Source organism: Abramis brama (genome assembly GCF_963993115.1).
Source record: "Abramis brama genome assembly, chromosome: 9".
Lineage (NCBI taxonomy): Eukaryota > Metazoa > Chordata > Actinopteri > Cypriniformes > Leuciscidae > Abramis > Abramis brama.
In genome coordinates this window covers 34,449,891-34,464,565 of record NC_139971.1, presented here as the reverse complement: position 1 = coordinate 34,464,565, position 14,675 = coordinate 34,449,891, and the positions used below count along the sequence as shown (strand labels likewise).

General features: G+C 37.9%; 1 protein-coding gene across 2 annotated transcripts; it reads right to left on the bottom strand.

Moving 5' to 3' along the window:
• Positions 1–1,697: 1,697 nt before the first annotated feature.
• Positions 1,698–12,720, bottom strand: aars1 (alanyl-tRNA synthetase 1). 2 transcript variants are annotated; one of them, XM_084123952.1, is made up of 21 exons: positions 12,637–12,720; positions 9,962–10,129; positions 9,690–9,878; positions 9,361–9,506; positions 9,085–9,276; positions 8,105–8,249; positions 7,879–8,024; positions 7,688–7,796; positions 7,382–7,532; positions 6,706–6,830; positions 6,265–6,409; positions 5,997–6,175; positions 5,792–5,905; positions 5,445–5,651; positions 5,044–5,228; positions 4,648–4,756; positions 4,017–4,130; positions 3,805–3,924; positions 3,627–3,713; positions 3,407–3,520; positions 1,698–2,594 (listed from the first exon to the last, which is right to left on the bottom strand). In XM_084123952.1, the coding sequence occupies exons 2-21, from the start codon at positions 10,103–10,105 to the stop codon at positions 2,415–2,417; spliced, it is 2,901 nt and encodes a 966-aa protein (XP_083980078.1). In that variant the 5' UTR covers positions 10,106–10,129; positions 12,637–12,720; the 3' UTR covers positions 1,698–2,414. The 2 variants fall into 2 exon arrangements, with proteins under 2 accessions (XP_083980078.1, XP_083980077.1); XM_084123951.1 differs by lacking the exon at positions 12,637–12,720 and adding an exon at positions 12,058–12,123.
• Between the last annotated feature and the right edge of the window lie 1,955 nt (positions 12,721–14,675).

Here is a 14,675-nt window from a genome sequence, read left to right as displayed (position 1 = left end):
TAAAAGTACTTTTATCAAAATATGTGATTTTTTTTTTTCACCATTACAATTTCATCCTTTTTCATCCATGTCCCAGTGTGCTATGAAACTTCCTACATGGAAAAGCTTGCATGTAAAAATGTCCCATGCAGGCGTTTCATTTTATTCTGTTAAAATGTTAAACGTTTTCCCCATGCCCTCAAAACCATGGTCCATCTCGTTATTCTTTTGTAATATTGCTTAAAAACTGCGCAAACATCAGTAATGAATAATGGATTTGTTGAATTCTGGGATGTCAACACTGTAAAAAATTTATTAATTACGTACAATATATAATACTAATCTTGTATAACTTATTAAAAGTTGAAAATTGCATAACTTATTACTTAATGTAAAACCACTTATTGATTATATAATGTTTTATCCTGATAACCAAACTTTTATAAGACAGTTAAACTTCACATTGAACCCCTCACTAAGCAATGACTAACTAGCCATTTTCACTATTTTGCCATTGTATAAAGTTAATGTGTCTGAGCTTGACTGGAGCATATGTCTGAAAGTCTGGTACACTTATTCATAGAAATTGCAACACAAGTGTTTAAAATGTAAGAGTTCGGAAAAACAAAAATGATCGGCTAGTTTTCAAAATAAGTTTGCATGGTTGAGCAGCAGCTGTGCAAGAGTGGTATAATGAAAAGTAGGGATGAATTTGGTGAATTAATATAAATGTAGTTAAATTTAGATGACTGGAAGAAAGGCCTTATTATGAAACTCCCCAAGAAAGGCGTTCTTCAGAGTTGAGACAAATGGAGTGGCATCAAATTGCTCTCAGTCCCATAAAAGCCATCTGTAGAGTTCTTCTATACAGAAATGACAGGCTTTAAACTCAGACAAGAACAAGCCAGATTCAGAAGTGGAAGAGGTAGCACAGACCAGTTCTTTACTCTGAGAAACATCAGAGCAGTGCATCAAGTGGAACAACCCTCCGAATATCATTTTTTTAGACTAAGAAATCATTCGACAGTGATACTTGGTAATTGGTATTCTATGGAGTTCCACCAAAAACGCTGTATGAGGCTGTTCTACAGGAAGAACGAATGGCTTCACCGTGCAGGTGGGCCTGAACATCAATTCCAAGATTAATTCCATCCCTAATGCACCAATCAAAGTCAATAATGAACCATTGGAATCTGTCAACAATTTGACATACCTAGGAAGCCTCATGAGCAAGGATAACGTAAAATCAAGGTTTGGAAAAGATAGAGATGCATTCGCCAGACTACGGTCTGGAAATCTAGGCAATACAGCACCACCACAAAGCTACGTTTGTACAACAGCTTTGTCATATATTGTATATTCTGGCCTATGAAATCACCAATGAATTGTACAGGAGAACAAAGAGTCAAGTGGTCACCGAGATCAAGCGTTCTCACATCCGATGGCTTGGACATGTTCTTAGAATGGACCAGGCCCAAATCCCAGACTGCCCTGAGATGGACACCACCTGGCAGAAGAAAACAAGGGCGATCTAAAACATCAAGGAGACGCAAAGCGATGGCAGAACTTAAGGAGATGGGTCTGACATGGGGCAAGGTGTAGTACGCTGCAAACGACCAAGCCAAGTGAAAGCCAACAGTTGATGACTTGTGTTTCACTCAGGACGAAGGGGAGTAAGTAAGTGTGCTGAAATAATCATAAGCAGTAGCTTTAATCACAATCACAAGCAGTAGCTTTAATCACAATCACATTCAAATAAACATCACTCCACAGGACAATAAAAAGTCATTTATGCATTTGAAATCATTGCTTTTTTTATTACCGTTCACAAATGATACATTTCAAGTGACTGGTGATAAATGACTCATTTCCCCAAAACAGATGCTATAAGACCTAGTGAAAGGTTAACAGTGTCGGCATGAATTTGTCTGAAATATTACAACATCCATCCTGTTAAAGAGACAGACCAACAATTCTACAAATGTAATGAAAATCTTAAGAGATAAAAAGACACCTTCTAACAGAATGATAATGACAATGATTTTCGTCCTCGTATGTTCAGAACGATAACAATGGCCATGAGGATGATTTTAGCTAGCAACATTAAACTGTCATCTAAATGTAATTATCCAATCAGAAAACATGCACAGCCCCATGTGCTTTGCATCATAGAGTCAGGACGGTTTGATGGATCAGTTGATATATGCATGTGGTCCTGCAGTGACCTAGTTAACAGAGAGGACGCTAATTATTTCCCTTCCTATCCATAATTGACAAATTACACATTTCTGTACAGTTTTTACATCTACCAGCCGGGAATGTCCAGTTTGTAAATTCAGCAGGCACAGCTGGAACAGGACAGGAGGAGGGTTAAGACCAAACTAAGGACCTCTTTTCAGATTAAACTCTACCTACACAACTCTATCCATTTGTCCTTAATTTTCACCCAGTTTGAGTTGGGCAAACTCATTGGCCAGCTGCAGAGCCTCCTGTATGCAGTGCGTGTTTCTACCCGTGGCCTGGGCAGACATGTCTTTACCGCCTCCTTTTCCATCCAGCAGAGGGCACACTTCCTGAACCCACTCGTTGGCCTTCAGGCCCCGGTTTGCAACATCCTGGAAACACAGAGCAAATTGGTGATTTTAAATTGATACTTTACATATGCATTAATGTGTTACTCTAGTACCATGCAAGTTAACGTAATACTTAACCAGCATTAAATGTCAAAGTGAACACAAAATGGCATTTGAAACCCATTTTACTTCTGAGGTGAGCTAAAAAGCCAGCTGTTACATTTCACTGAACATATAATGTACGCACTGATGAATCATTCACAATACAACTAGGAATGTGTATTAAGAAAATACACTACCGTTCAAAAGTTGTTCATGTTTTTGAAAGTCTCTTTATGCACATCAAGGATGTATTTATTTGATGAAAACAAACAATTGATAAAATAACAATAAAAGCAGTAATATTGTGAAGTATTATTACAATTTCAAATGAATGTTTTCCATTTTAATATATTGTAAAATGTAATTTATTTTTTGTGATGGCAAAGTTTAATTTTCAGCACCATTACTCCAGTCTTCAGTGTCACATGATCCTTCAGAAATCATTCCAATGCTGATTTGGTGCTCAAAAATCTTATTATTATTATTGTTATCAGTTGAAATCAGTTGTGCCGTTTCAGGACTCTTCAAAAATCAAAAGTTCAAAAGAACAGCATTTATTGGAAATAGAAAACTTTTATAAGTATGTAGAAGTTATTGTAACTTGTGTTCAATTTATTGCGTCCTTGCTGAACAAATATATTAATTTCTTTCAAAACAAAAAGAAATCCTGAGCTTTAAAGTAGATCTTGTTAAATATTTAAAGAGACCCCTAAGCCAGCTCACAGAATAAGTTTCTCTCTGACCCCGTTTACCTGAGGAACTTGGCACAAGCAGATGATTTTTCCTGCATCGTTGTCCACAGCAAAAAGCATAGCAGCAGTCTGTGGTGAATTTGTCTTCAGTAACTTCAAAGACTCATTCAAAGCCTGTGGAAGCACAGAGGAATCATTTAGACTTTCACTGAAGACTATTTAAAAACCGCATTCATTTCAACTATAGATCCCAATTTTGAAAGGACAGTGAGCCATTTACCTTTGCAGATGCTCCACTCTCCATCTCCATCACAATTAGAGGTTGGTTAGGTTTGCTGTCGATGATCTCTTTCGTCTTTTCCAGGACCTAAAAATTAACCATGTGTTCACAGCTGGTCTTAGACTTTCCCAATAATCTCTGTGACTAACCATCAAACATCTGAAACATGTTTTCTTACCCTCTTCTGTACATCAGCCTTGCTGGCACGGTCCAGGTCATCCATGATCTTTTTAAGACCCTTCAGAGAATCCCTCATCTCATCCTTCTGCCACTGAGAGATCACTGCAGTGCCCAGGGACTGAATATATATGCATACACAGATTCAGTACACTTAAAAAAAAAGGTTTATACCATACAAGCAAGAGCAGAACATGTTTGAGTTGAACTCACCTCTGTCATATCAGCAATCTCCTTCTGAATGTCTTTATTCGGGGAGGTCTGAGCCTTCACTTTCTCTGCCATGGCATCTAGACCCAACTTCAGGGCATCAGCTTTCCTCTGGGCCTGACAACACAAACATCCTGTCATGAACTATTAGGAATGGGAATCATAAGGAACTTCTTTATTCTGCTTCCTAAATGATTCAATGATTGGTCCTAAAAATATACTGTACTAAAAAGTATTTAAATGTAAAAAAAAAAAATTGGGGTATTTTTTTTTTTTTTTACAAACCACTGTTCTGAATGTGTATTTACACATTGCTATATGAATTATCAGTCAGTAATTATATTGATTTAACTCTCACAAGTCTTAAGTACATTCATTGATTCATTGAATTAACAGAACTGGCTCAAAAGATACATTTGTGAATCTGACTACACTAGCCACACTGTGCGTAAAAACAGCAAAGGTAATTGACACATTTAATCCATGTATTATTTCAGATCTTCCTTTCAAAGCACATTCAAATCAGACAGCAAGAACCGGTTCTAGATTCCCCACCCTACATCACATACTACAAAGTATCAGTCAAAAATAAAAGTGTGTGCGCATATTCATGTTGGCCTTCTCTTTCTCCAACCTTCTGAGCCTCTGCTCCAGTCACTGCCACAATCCTCCTGATTCCTTTAGCAATGGCCTCCTCTGATACAATCACAAATGGAGCAGCATGACCAGAGTTCTGCAGGTGCCTATGGGTAAAAATGATCAATAAGAAAACTACGAGTAGCCATACTCCAAAAACAGTTAATTCATTAGGGCTAAGGAAAATATTATTTAACAACACTTTCATAAACATTTTACTCTACTAGCAATTTTCATGAAGCATAGACAGGACCAAATTCAGAATATTACATATAAAGTTGATCATTTTTGTTCTTATCCACAGAAAACAACATGTGCTGCACATGAATGAAAGCGAGGAGCTGAGTAGGCCTACTACTGCAATATCTGAAGTTTAGAATATTAAAGCTCATACGTTCCACCGCAGAACTCGATGGAGGTAAGTGAGCCTGCAGGGCTGTTCGGATCGGCCAGCAGCTCCTCCACTGAGACGCCAACAGACACCACTCTAACAGGATCAGGGTACGTCTCATCAAACACTGCCCGCAGACCTTGGATGGCTTTAGCTGCTGCAAGGGGAGCATCCAGAGCATAGACCGGCTGAAGAAAGAGAGAGTATTTCAAATTGTGAGAGAAAATATGAAAGAATACAAAAGCGATCTCAAGAAAACTAAATTTCTGCTTTCAACAGGATAACTTACAATAGGTTATCGTTTTGTTTTCGGACTGTGAATACATGTGAAGAAAGTTTCAAGCGGTATGAATATGAACGTTTCATTGAAAAGTGTCTTTGAAAGCCTGTTGAATGGTCCTGACCTTAGCGTCGCGAATCATGTTGGAGGCGATCTCTTCTGTGCGGTGCACTTCATCTGTGCTCATTGCACCTTTAGCTGTGAAGTCAAAGCGCAGTCTGTCTGGAGCAACCAAAGAGCCCCGCTGATCTGCCTCTCCCAAAACTGAACGCAAAGCAAAGTTAAGGATGTGTGTGGCGGTATGGTTACTCATGATGGGCCTACGACGAGCCTGAGAAGGAGAGAAAAAGAGAGAGAGGAATCATGTTGCATTCTGTGCTCTCTCAATCCACATTATGTTCCATCTTTGCCTATAAATGTACATAATAACATCTTATCCATCTCTTTTTAGAAAGTCACTTGGTTACATACCTCATCCACATGCAGAGTTAGGCGGTCTCCAACCTTCAGTGTGCCGTATACTGTACCAATATGCAGCACGTATCCTCCACGCACCTGAGTATTCTTCACGGTGAACTCCATCCTCTGAAGCAACAAAACAAAACATGACATGACATGACAGCAAAACTAAACTAAGCATCTCAGCTTCTTTCCACAACCACTCTCAGTTTCTTACATCCTCAGCAGAGTCGTTTTCTCGGAGCATGTAGCCTTCATCAAAGCTCTGCCCACCCTGCTCGGCGTAGAAAGAGGTCTTGTCGAGCAGCACTCCGCACTCTTGACCTGTGGTCACTTCATCAACAAATGCACGCTCCCTCCTGAGAGCCAACACTGTGCCCACTGTCTGTTCAAACTCTGAGAGAGACACACAATGTAACACGCATGAAAATCTACGCATAATCAACCGTAAAACCCAACAGGAATAGCGAAGGTCTAACTCGCACCATAGTTGCCATTATCATCTGAAGTGTACTTGTACTTGGGGCTGTCGTCAGTGGCAGCAACATCTTTGTTTCTGAGCTCTTCAATGGCGTAGATGTCCAGCATGATGTGGTCCTCGTCCCCAGAGCCTTTGCCTTGAGACTTTAACTGTGTACACGTTTTTATTTAGACCCATTTACAATAACAAAACACCTATTGTTATCAGTTAATATTGGATATATGTCAGCTGATATAGGATTTTTAATTGTGCATTTAGCTTTGCTGTCATTATAAATAAAACAGTCAAAATTAAATCAGTCAAATGTTACATGTGAATTTTGGCACCAAAACATTACAGTTGAAAGTATAAAAGATGGATTTTCAGTCCTCTGTGTTTTATAACTATGAAATTATTCTGTGCTTAATGGAAATTGCACTGCATAAAAGAATGAACTGATTTCCACCTGAGCAGCTTTCTTCTCCTCCTCAAAGGCCTGCCTGTCTACCCCCATTCCCCTTTCTTCAGCGATCAGGGCAGTGAGGTCCAGAGGAAAACCATACGTATCGTACAGCAGCCAGGCTGTGTCACCTAAACAAAACAATGACAGTTATATACACAATACTACAAAATTAGTCTGAATTTCTTTGCTTCCAAATGTTAAACCATGGAGCTTTTATTTTGGCAGAAAAACACCTCAGAGAAACCTTAAAGCCTCTCTTCTGTTGACAACAAATGTATAAATAATTCTCATTACAATTTTGGGAAGATGGTTGGCGAGTGTTGCGTTTTATAAATGCGCATTACAAGTAACCCAAACTCCTTCCCCTCCAATTTAAAAAACTCAAATGAAGATGATGATCCTATGATGATGACTTCAGTGATCCTAGTCAAAAAGTTAGTCTGGAGCCTTGCGCTTAGATAAACATGGAAGCGACTGAAAGCAGCTGCCTATTAGTGGGTACAGAATATACCCGGTACTCGGTACAACAGAAATGGTGGTCTCGTCAAATTTTCTAAATTTCAGAACCAACTTGGTACCGAAGTACTTTTGACAACCCTATACTGTACTGATATACAATCAAATGATTTACAGATCTGAAGACGCCTTAAAATAACACGTGTGGTAGTATGTGCTTTACCTGGAATTGTCTTGCTGTCTCCAAGACTCTGGATCTTGCGGTCCAGGATACGGCGTCCCCTGCTAAGGGTTTTGAGGAACTGTGCCTCTTCCTCATTGATGATGTCCTTTACCATATCAGGATCTTTCCGCAACTCTGGGAAAGCATCACCCTGTAGAGAGCCATGAACCATTAAATGGCCATCAGAGATAGAACTGAAACTGTATTTAATGAAAGTGCATTTCAATAGTTCATTGGCAGCAGACAGGAGGTTCCTTATGCACATAAAGTTATGAGAGAAAAAAATTGTAGAGGTAGAGGCCTTACCAGGGACTCAACCACTACATCTACTAAGGAGGCGAAGAAACCCCTCTGTGCACCCAGCTTCTCGTGAGAGTATCGCACTGCACGACGTAGAATTCTCCTCAGCACATAGCTGCGAACACAAAAACAGGGTCACATATACGTACATTGGGTATATATCAAGAACACGGCAAACTATTACACCATCACCTCACCCTCTGCCTGTGTTGTCAGGTCTCCCGCCATCAGACAAGGCGATAGTAATGGTTCGGGCGTGATCAGCCAGGACACGGTATGCCATGTCGATACCATCTGTGTCTTCTGAGCCAACCTTTCCTGTGTATGCCCTGGCACCTGTGCCCTGAGAACCAAGACAATTTTTTTAATTACATGCAAAAGAGAGTTTGGTCATGTCTCATGTGTTTTTTTTAATGATTGTACCTTCTGAATGGCTTCAAAATAAGGGATGAACAGGTCAGTGTCGTAGTTGGACATCTTGTTTTGCAGTACAGAGACCAAGCGCTCCAGTCCCATCCCTGTGTCAATGCTCTTCTTGGGCAGAGGCTTTAGCACTGTCTCCGACTCCCTGCATGGAGAGGCCAAGCCATATGCATTTAGAACAATATGTGAATACTTACAGTATCTTTGTGTAAAGAATTACAGGTTTCAATATGGCACCAATGTTAAAATTCAATAATGAAATTATACTACCGTTCAAAGGTTTGGGGTCGGTACGATTTTTTAAAAGTTTTGAAAGTCTCTTATGATCACCAATGTTAAATTTATTTGATCAAAAGCATAAGAGATATTAAAATGTAATTTATACCTGTGATAGCAAAGCTGAGTTTTCAGCATCATTACCCCAGTCTTCAGTGACACATGATCCTTCAGAAATCATTTTAATATGCTGATTTGGAGCTCAAGAAACATTTATTGTTATCCATGTTGAAATCAGTTGTTGTTTGATATTTTTGTGGAAACTGTGTTTTTTTTTCAGGATTCTTTGATGAAAATAAAGTTAAAGAGAAATGCTTTGTAACATTATAAATATCATTACTGTAATTTTTGATCAATTTCATGCAATTCAATTAATATATAGGCTATTAAATAAATTGTATTTATATATAACTTTAAGTGATAACCAATAAATGGTTAAAAAAAACATCCATCCATTGAACGGATCAAACATTAAAATAATTGTTTTAAATATTAATTAATCTACTTAATATTAAATATCCAATATAGGCTGACATAAATTAAAAAACATCTCTAATTTCAGTCAATAACTAATATATTGTGCATTCATATGAACAATACATTACATAAGAAGTGTCTCTAAAAATAATATCTCCAAGTATGTGGGAACTTTTAATAAAGTGTTTACCATTGTTTGTTGTAGTTAACAAGGAGCAGTAGTTTACCTGTTAAACTGGATGAACACCAGGTTCCAGATTTCAAGCACATTCGGGTCATCCATGTTGACCAAGTGTGCGGCATCTCTGCCTCCAATACGATCAAAGTGGATCTCGCTGCACGGTCCACATGGACCAGTGTCACCCATCTCCCAGAAATTATCTTTCATACTGCCAGGCAGAATACGGCACTCCTCCATTCTGGGACCGAGTCGAGACAAACGAGAAATATCTTACTATTACACATCAATAACTCAATACATCTTGTACATATTCTGTACTCACCCCAAGTCCAGCCAGATCTGCTTGCACTCCAGGTCAGGCTCCAGGCCTGCATCAGCATGACCACCAAAATAAGTCACATAGAGGCGTTCAATAGGTATGCCAAACTCCTGCGTCAGCAGCTCCAGTGCCATCTTGCAGGCCAGGTGCTAGATATAGAGTGAGCAAAAAAAAGAAATGAAGGTATGCAAAGAGAAAAGACCAAAATTCATTTTTCATTTATCATTTTTACAGCACATAAAACATTTTTTTTTTTTTTAAAAGAGCATCGGTACTATAAAGAGATACGCCATGATTTTACAATATACAACACCTCTCTCTCTATCTCTTACTTTGAAATAATCTCCAAAGGACCAAGAGCCTAACATCTCAAAGAAAGTGTGATGGTACACGTCTTTGCCCACATCATCAAGATCATTGTGCTTGCCACCGGCACGAATGCACTTCTGTGTGTTTGCAGCACGGCGAAGTCTGGCCATGGGGTGGGACGGGTCGATGGTGTTCAGGAAGATGGGCTTGAACTATTGAGAAGATGAAGATAACAATTAATTTTTTTATAACAAATTAGACATCCATTTATGTAACTAGGTTCAAATCTCCTAACCTGGTTCATCCCGGCATTGGCAAAGAGCAGAGTGGGGTCATCTAGCGGAATGGTGGCTGACGAGTGGACGTACTGGTGCTCATAGCGGCGGAAGAAGTCAATGAACTTCTCACGGATCTGTGCAGCAGTCAGTGAAGAGTCCATGCTGGTTGTGTTTTTCTCAGGGGACTAGGGATATATACAAACACACAGTGAGTCAGAAACCAGTTTTACAAAAACAGTGGGTGGAGTAAACATGCAAGAATCATCAACAATCAAGAATGTGTAATGGACATCTGCACACCTCAGGATCACATTATCTGCATACCGGGACATTCAAGAGACGAACCCATTTAGTGAGGAAGTAAAGCTTGAAAACCCACTAAACAGACAAAATTGTGAAGGCCAAGTATGGTAACCTATACTCTGAATTTGTCCTCGGCATTTAACCCATCAAAGTTAGCACACACACATTAGTAGCAGTGAGTAGTGAACACACACTGCAAACCATGGACACACACCCAGAGCAATGGGCAGCCCGGGGAGCGATTGGGGGTTGGGTGCCTTGCTCAAGGGCACCTCGGTCAACCTTTAGGTTTCCAGTCTGACTCGTGACCATCAGGCCACGCCCACAAGTGCCCCCAAATATGAGCGCAAAGTGAGATTTTACTATTTTTCCACTAAACCATCATTCTTTTATTGCGGTTGCAAATAATATTTTAGAATTACTTCATGTTTTTCTTTCAGATGTATGGGGTCATTTGTGGATATATTAATACATTCATTTTCATTCAAATAATTTATTTTACCATGGTGAATAAGCAGAGGGTAATGGCTATTTCACCAATCTGAAAGTTCTGTGCAACTACCACTACTGGCTAAATGCAAAAATTGTAAGCAAATGTCGAGATAGTAGACTTGAATCTTCCTCACAGGAATATTAAAGGAAGCTCCTCAGCAGGTGCAGCCAGTATGCAGCAAACAATAGATATCCCTGAAGTAGTTACAGCATCACTCCCATTACAACTCATTCAAAACAAAAACAGCTTTTTCCAAATGATAAGTACATAACCACTCCAGCCATGCATGCCAGAAACCGCATCCATTGTGAAAGAATTAACTAAACTGCTTCAACAACTGCATGCTGAGAACCAGAATTTCCTTGCTATGATGACGTGGACTTGAAAATAGTTATTATTTTAAAATAAAGCTGAACTTGATTTACAATCAATACGTGCTCAACAATAAGGAACACATTTTCACTTGTCCAGTCAATGGTTTTACTGGACCCACGACCCATCATGTTTTGACGTGTTTCAGAATATATGAAGTTTTCTTTGCAAAATAATAATAATATACTGGGAAATACTGATATTTATCATTTTCAACCTTCTCTAAATTATGCTTCCAAGACTATCACAATTTATAACATTTCCTTAAATACCATAATGAAACCATAAAATTTTGACAACCATTACAAAAATAAAGCCACACATGGACAATCAACAAAAGTAAGATAGAGTGATGCTCATGTTACAAATAGGATCGCTTAATCGTTATATTTTCCAATTTGTAGTCAGTTTGAATAAAAGCTTCTGCTAAACGATTAAATGTAATTATAATAATAATAAAACTCAATAACAGCTATAGATTCATATACTGTAAAGTGTAAATACATAAATCCTTTTATTACATTCCCAGAGGTCAGTCTGAATAGGAGCATCTGCTAAATTAATAAATGTAAATGTAATGACGACGCAGGCAGGACAGGACAGGACAGTGAAGAGGAACTTATTTCATAGCCTTTTATTAACATACTAATTAAACCTTACTGATATTAAATCTATTTTAAAGGAAAGACCAGGCAAAGACTGCAGCAAAAAACAAAAAACCTTCAAATTCAAAAGAAATGACTGGCCCTGTGGATCATTCTTTTTGTTGAATCCTTGATATAAATGTTAAACAATACAGTGTAAAATGCATCTTAATATAAATACATAATATAAATGTATATTATTATTATCTGACAATGCTTTGTGAAGGACATGAGAAACGGGCACTTAACATGATGCAACATTAGTGAGCAAAACAAGTCAACTGCACACAGTGAGGTTCACCTGACAATAGAAGAAAGCTTTGGCACATAAAAATGTGAGATGAAGAGCCATAGATAATGATGCTCTATGATCCTAGAGGAAGTATAACACGATTTACTACAATACGAATACCTACAAAACCCCATTTCCATGAATACAGAACCATATAAACGCCAATTACATGATAGTTTTACACATATATAAATAAAACTAATTAGTTTTTTGCTGCACTGCATTAACCAGTGCATTGACATAGGCCAAACCCCTATAGACTACAGTATGATGCAAGTTAGTGCTGACTTGTGCACAACAACATCTCCATCATGATTTGCATTATCTGGATTCTGTATTAGACAAGTAACCCAGTCATTATGTCAAAGTAACTTACATAATGCGGTGAATAGTAGTAGTCTTTCAGATTTATTTTACAATAGCATGCTTCCTCTAAGCACGAGACAAGGCTAAGCTGACAATCCAGTCATTCACTAAAACACCATGTAACTGGATTCATACAGTCTCATAATACGGACCATAAAGATATATAGTAAAAACAAATTACATATAACGTCATGAAACAAATATAAAGCTAATGAAACTTACGAATAATAATCTTATAGTCGCTTCAGAAGCCAATCACACTACTTCCCACGCCGGTTGAAACCAAAAGAAGGAGAGACGACAAAGTGCCGCCCACAACATAGATGATTGGTTCAGGAAGAGTGATGTTTCAGTGTACGTAGTTTCTATTGGTTTAGGATGCTGTCGATCAAGACAAAGACTGGAACTGGGACTGGATTCGACAACTGTGCAAAGGACGGAACTGGATGATGCAATGATAAAGTAACAGTGCAGTGATATTTATCATGTTCTTATTTATTATCTTTATTTTGTCATACAATCGTGATTTACAATCTGCTGGTTTTCTTCTAATTTATACGAATTTTATTTATTTATTAAGATGTTATGCTTACATAGATCATTATGCGTGGTAATTTGTAACTTTATTTTCTTCTTCTTCTTCTTCTTCTTCTTATTATTATTGGTATCATGCAAGCATTCAAATGGATGCAGCGGTAGTATATTCAAACTATGATGTGATAAAAGGATGAAATATTTTGTAACATTTTTGCAAGGGTAAACGTTTAAAACGATGAAATAAAATAAATAAGTTAAATCAAAAAGCACTATATATTGTGTATTTGAGAGGGACAGTAAGCATTTCCTCACAGCAGGTGGCGATCAAGATCTTGTTTATGCACAAACTTTAACAACCCCACATTCTTCTTACAAGTGACCAGCAGGATTAGTAAATAGATATGAGTTTCAAGCCATATGAGAGAGTTGATCATTTACATGACATACTGTTTACTCAGAAATGTACCTGTAATAAATGTCACCTGCTCGCTGGTAATGTTCAGAGGTGGACAGTAGGCTAACAAAGTAGGCCTACATTTACTGAGTAGCCTACATTTACTAAGTAGCCTACTGTAGCCTTGAGTATAATTTTTTTCTGGAAACTTTTTACTTTAACTTCACTGAAGGACAAATATCGTACTTTTTACTCCACTACATTTCCGTCAAGGTCCTTAAAAGTAGTAATGTCAATCGGATTGATGTCAGAACCCGACGTCAGATTGACGTCAACATCCAACGTCGGACAGACATTGGATTTTGGTTGGAAAATAAAGTCGGGTTGACGTCAGAACCCGACGTCGGTTTGATGTCAACATCGACGTTGGATTTAGTAAAGTTCCATGGTTTCCAATGTGCCAGCATGCAATTTACGTAATTTGCGTGTTAACACGTCATTTACACGTTAACACGTAATTACACGTAATTACACGTTAACACGTAATCACGACAGTTTCACACGTTTTGGCCCTTTTGGCCTTCCATAGATTTTGCTTGGAAATGAAAGTCGGGTTGACGTCAGAACCCGTTGGTTTCTGACATCAACCTGATTTTCATTTTCATTGTTGGGTTTGGTCTTCTAAATGCGAAATTTGTCTTGGAGCACACTAGCTTATAGATAACAGTAAGGCTAACATATTCATACTAAAAGCCAAAAAACTTTAAATAGGGCACTATTTGAGGGAACAGCCATTTGGGTGTCCCAAACCATTGTGATGTTATTGAGTGCACTTCTCACATTCTGTCCCACTACTGGAACTGTGTTCTAGAAATAAATTGGATATTGATATGTGGGTAGGTAGGCAGGCATAGATTAAGAGGCATAAGGTACTGTAAGTATACATACAACAATAATAAAACAATGCATTGACATTTACTTTTTACTTTTGATACTTAAGTACTTTTAAAAACGAGTACTTCTGTACTTTTACTTAAGTAAAAATCGGTCTTTACAACTTTTACTTGTAAAGGAGTAATATTTGACCAGTAGTATCTGTACTTTCACTCAAGTAAGGAAGTTATAATATAGCCAAACCAAAAATACTAAAAGCAAAAAAACTTTAAATTTATATTTAAATAAAACTTTAAATTTAACTTTAAAGCCAAAAAACTTTAAATAGTATATGTTCCCAAACCTCTGATTATAATATAGCCAAACCTAAAATAACATTGATAAACAGTGATAAACACTTGGAGAAATATAAAATATATATCTGACAGTCATATTT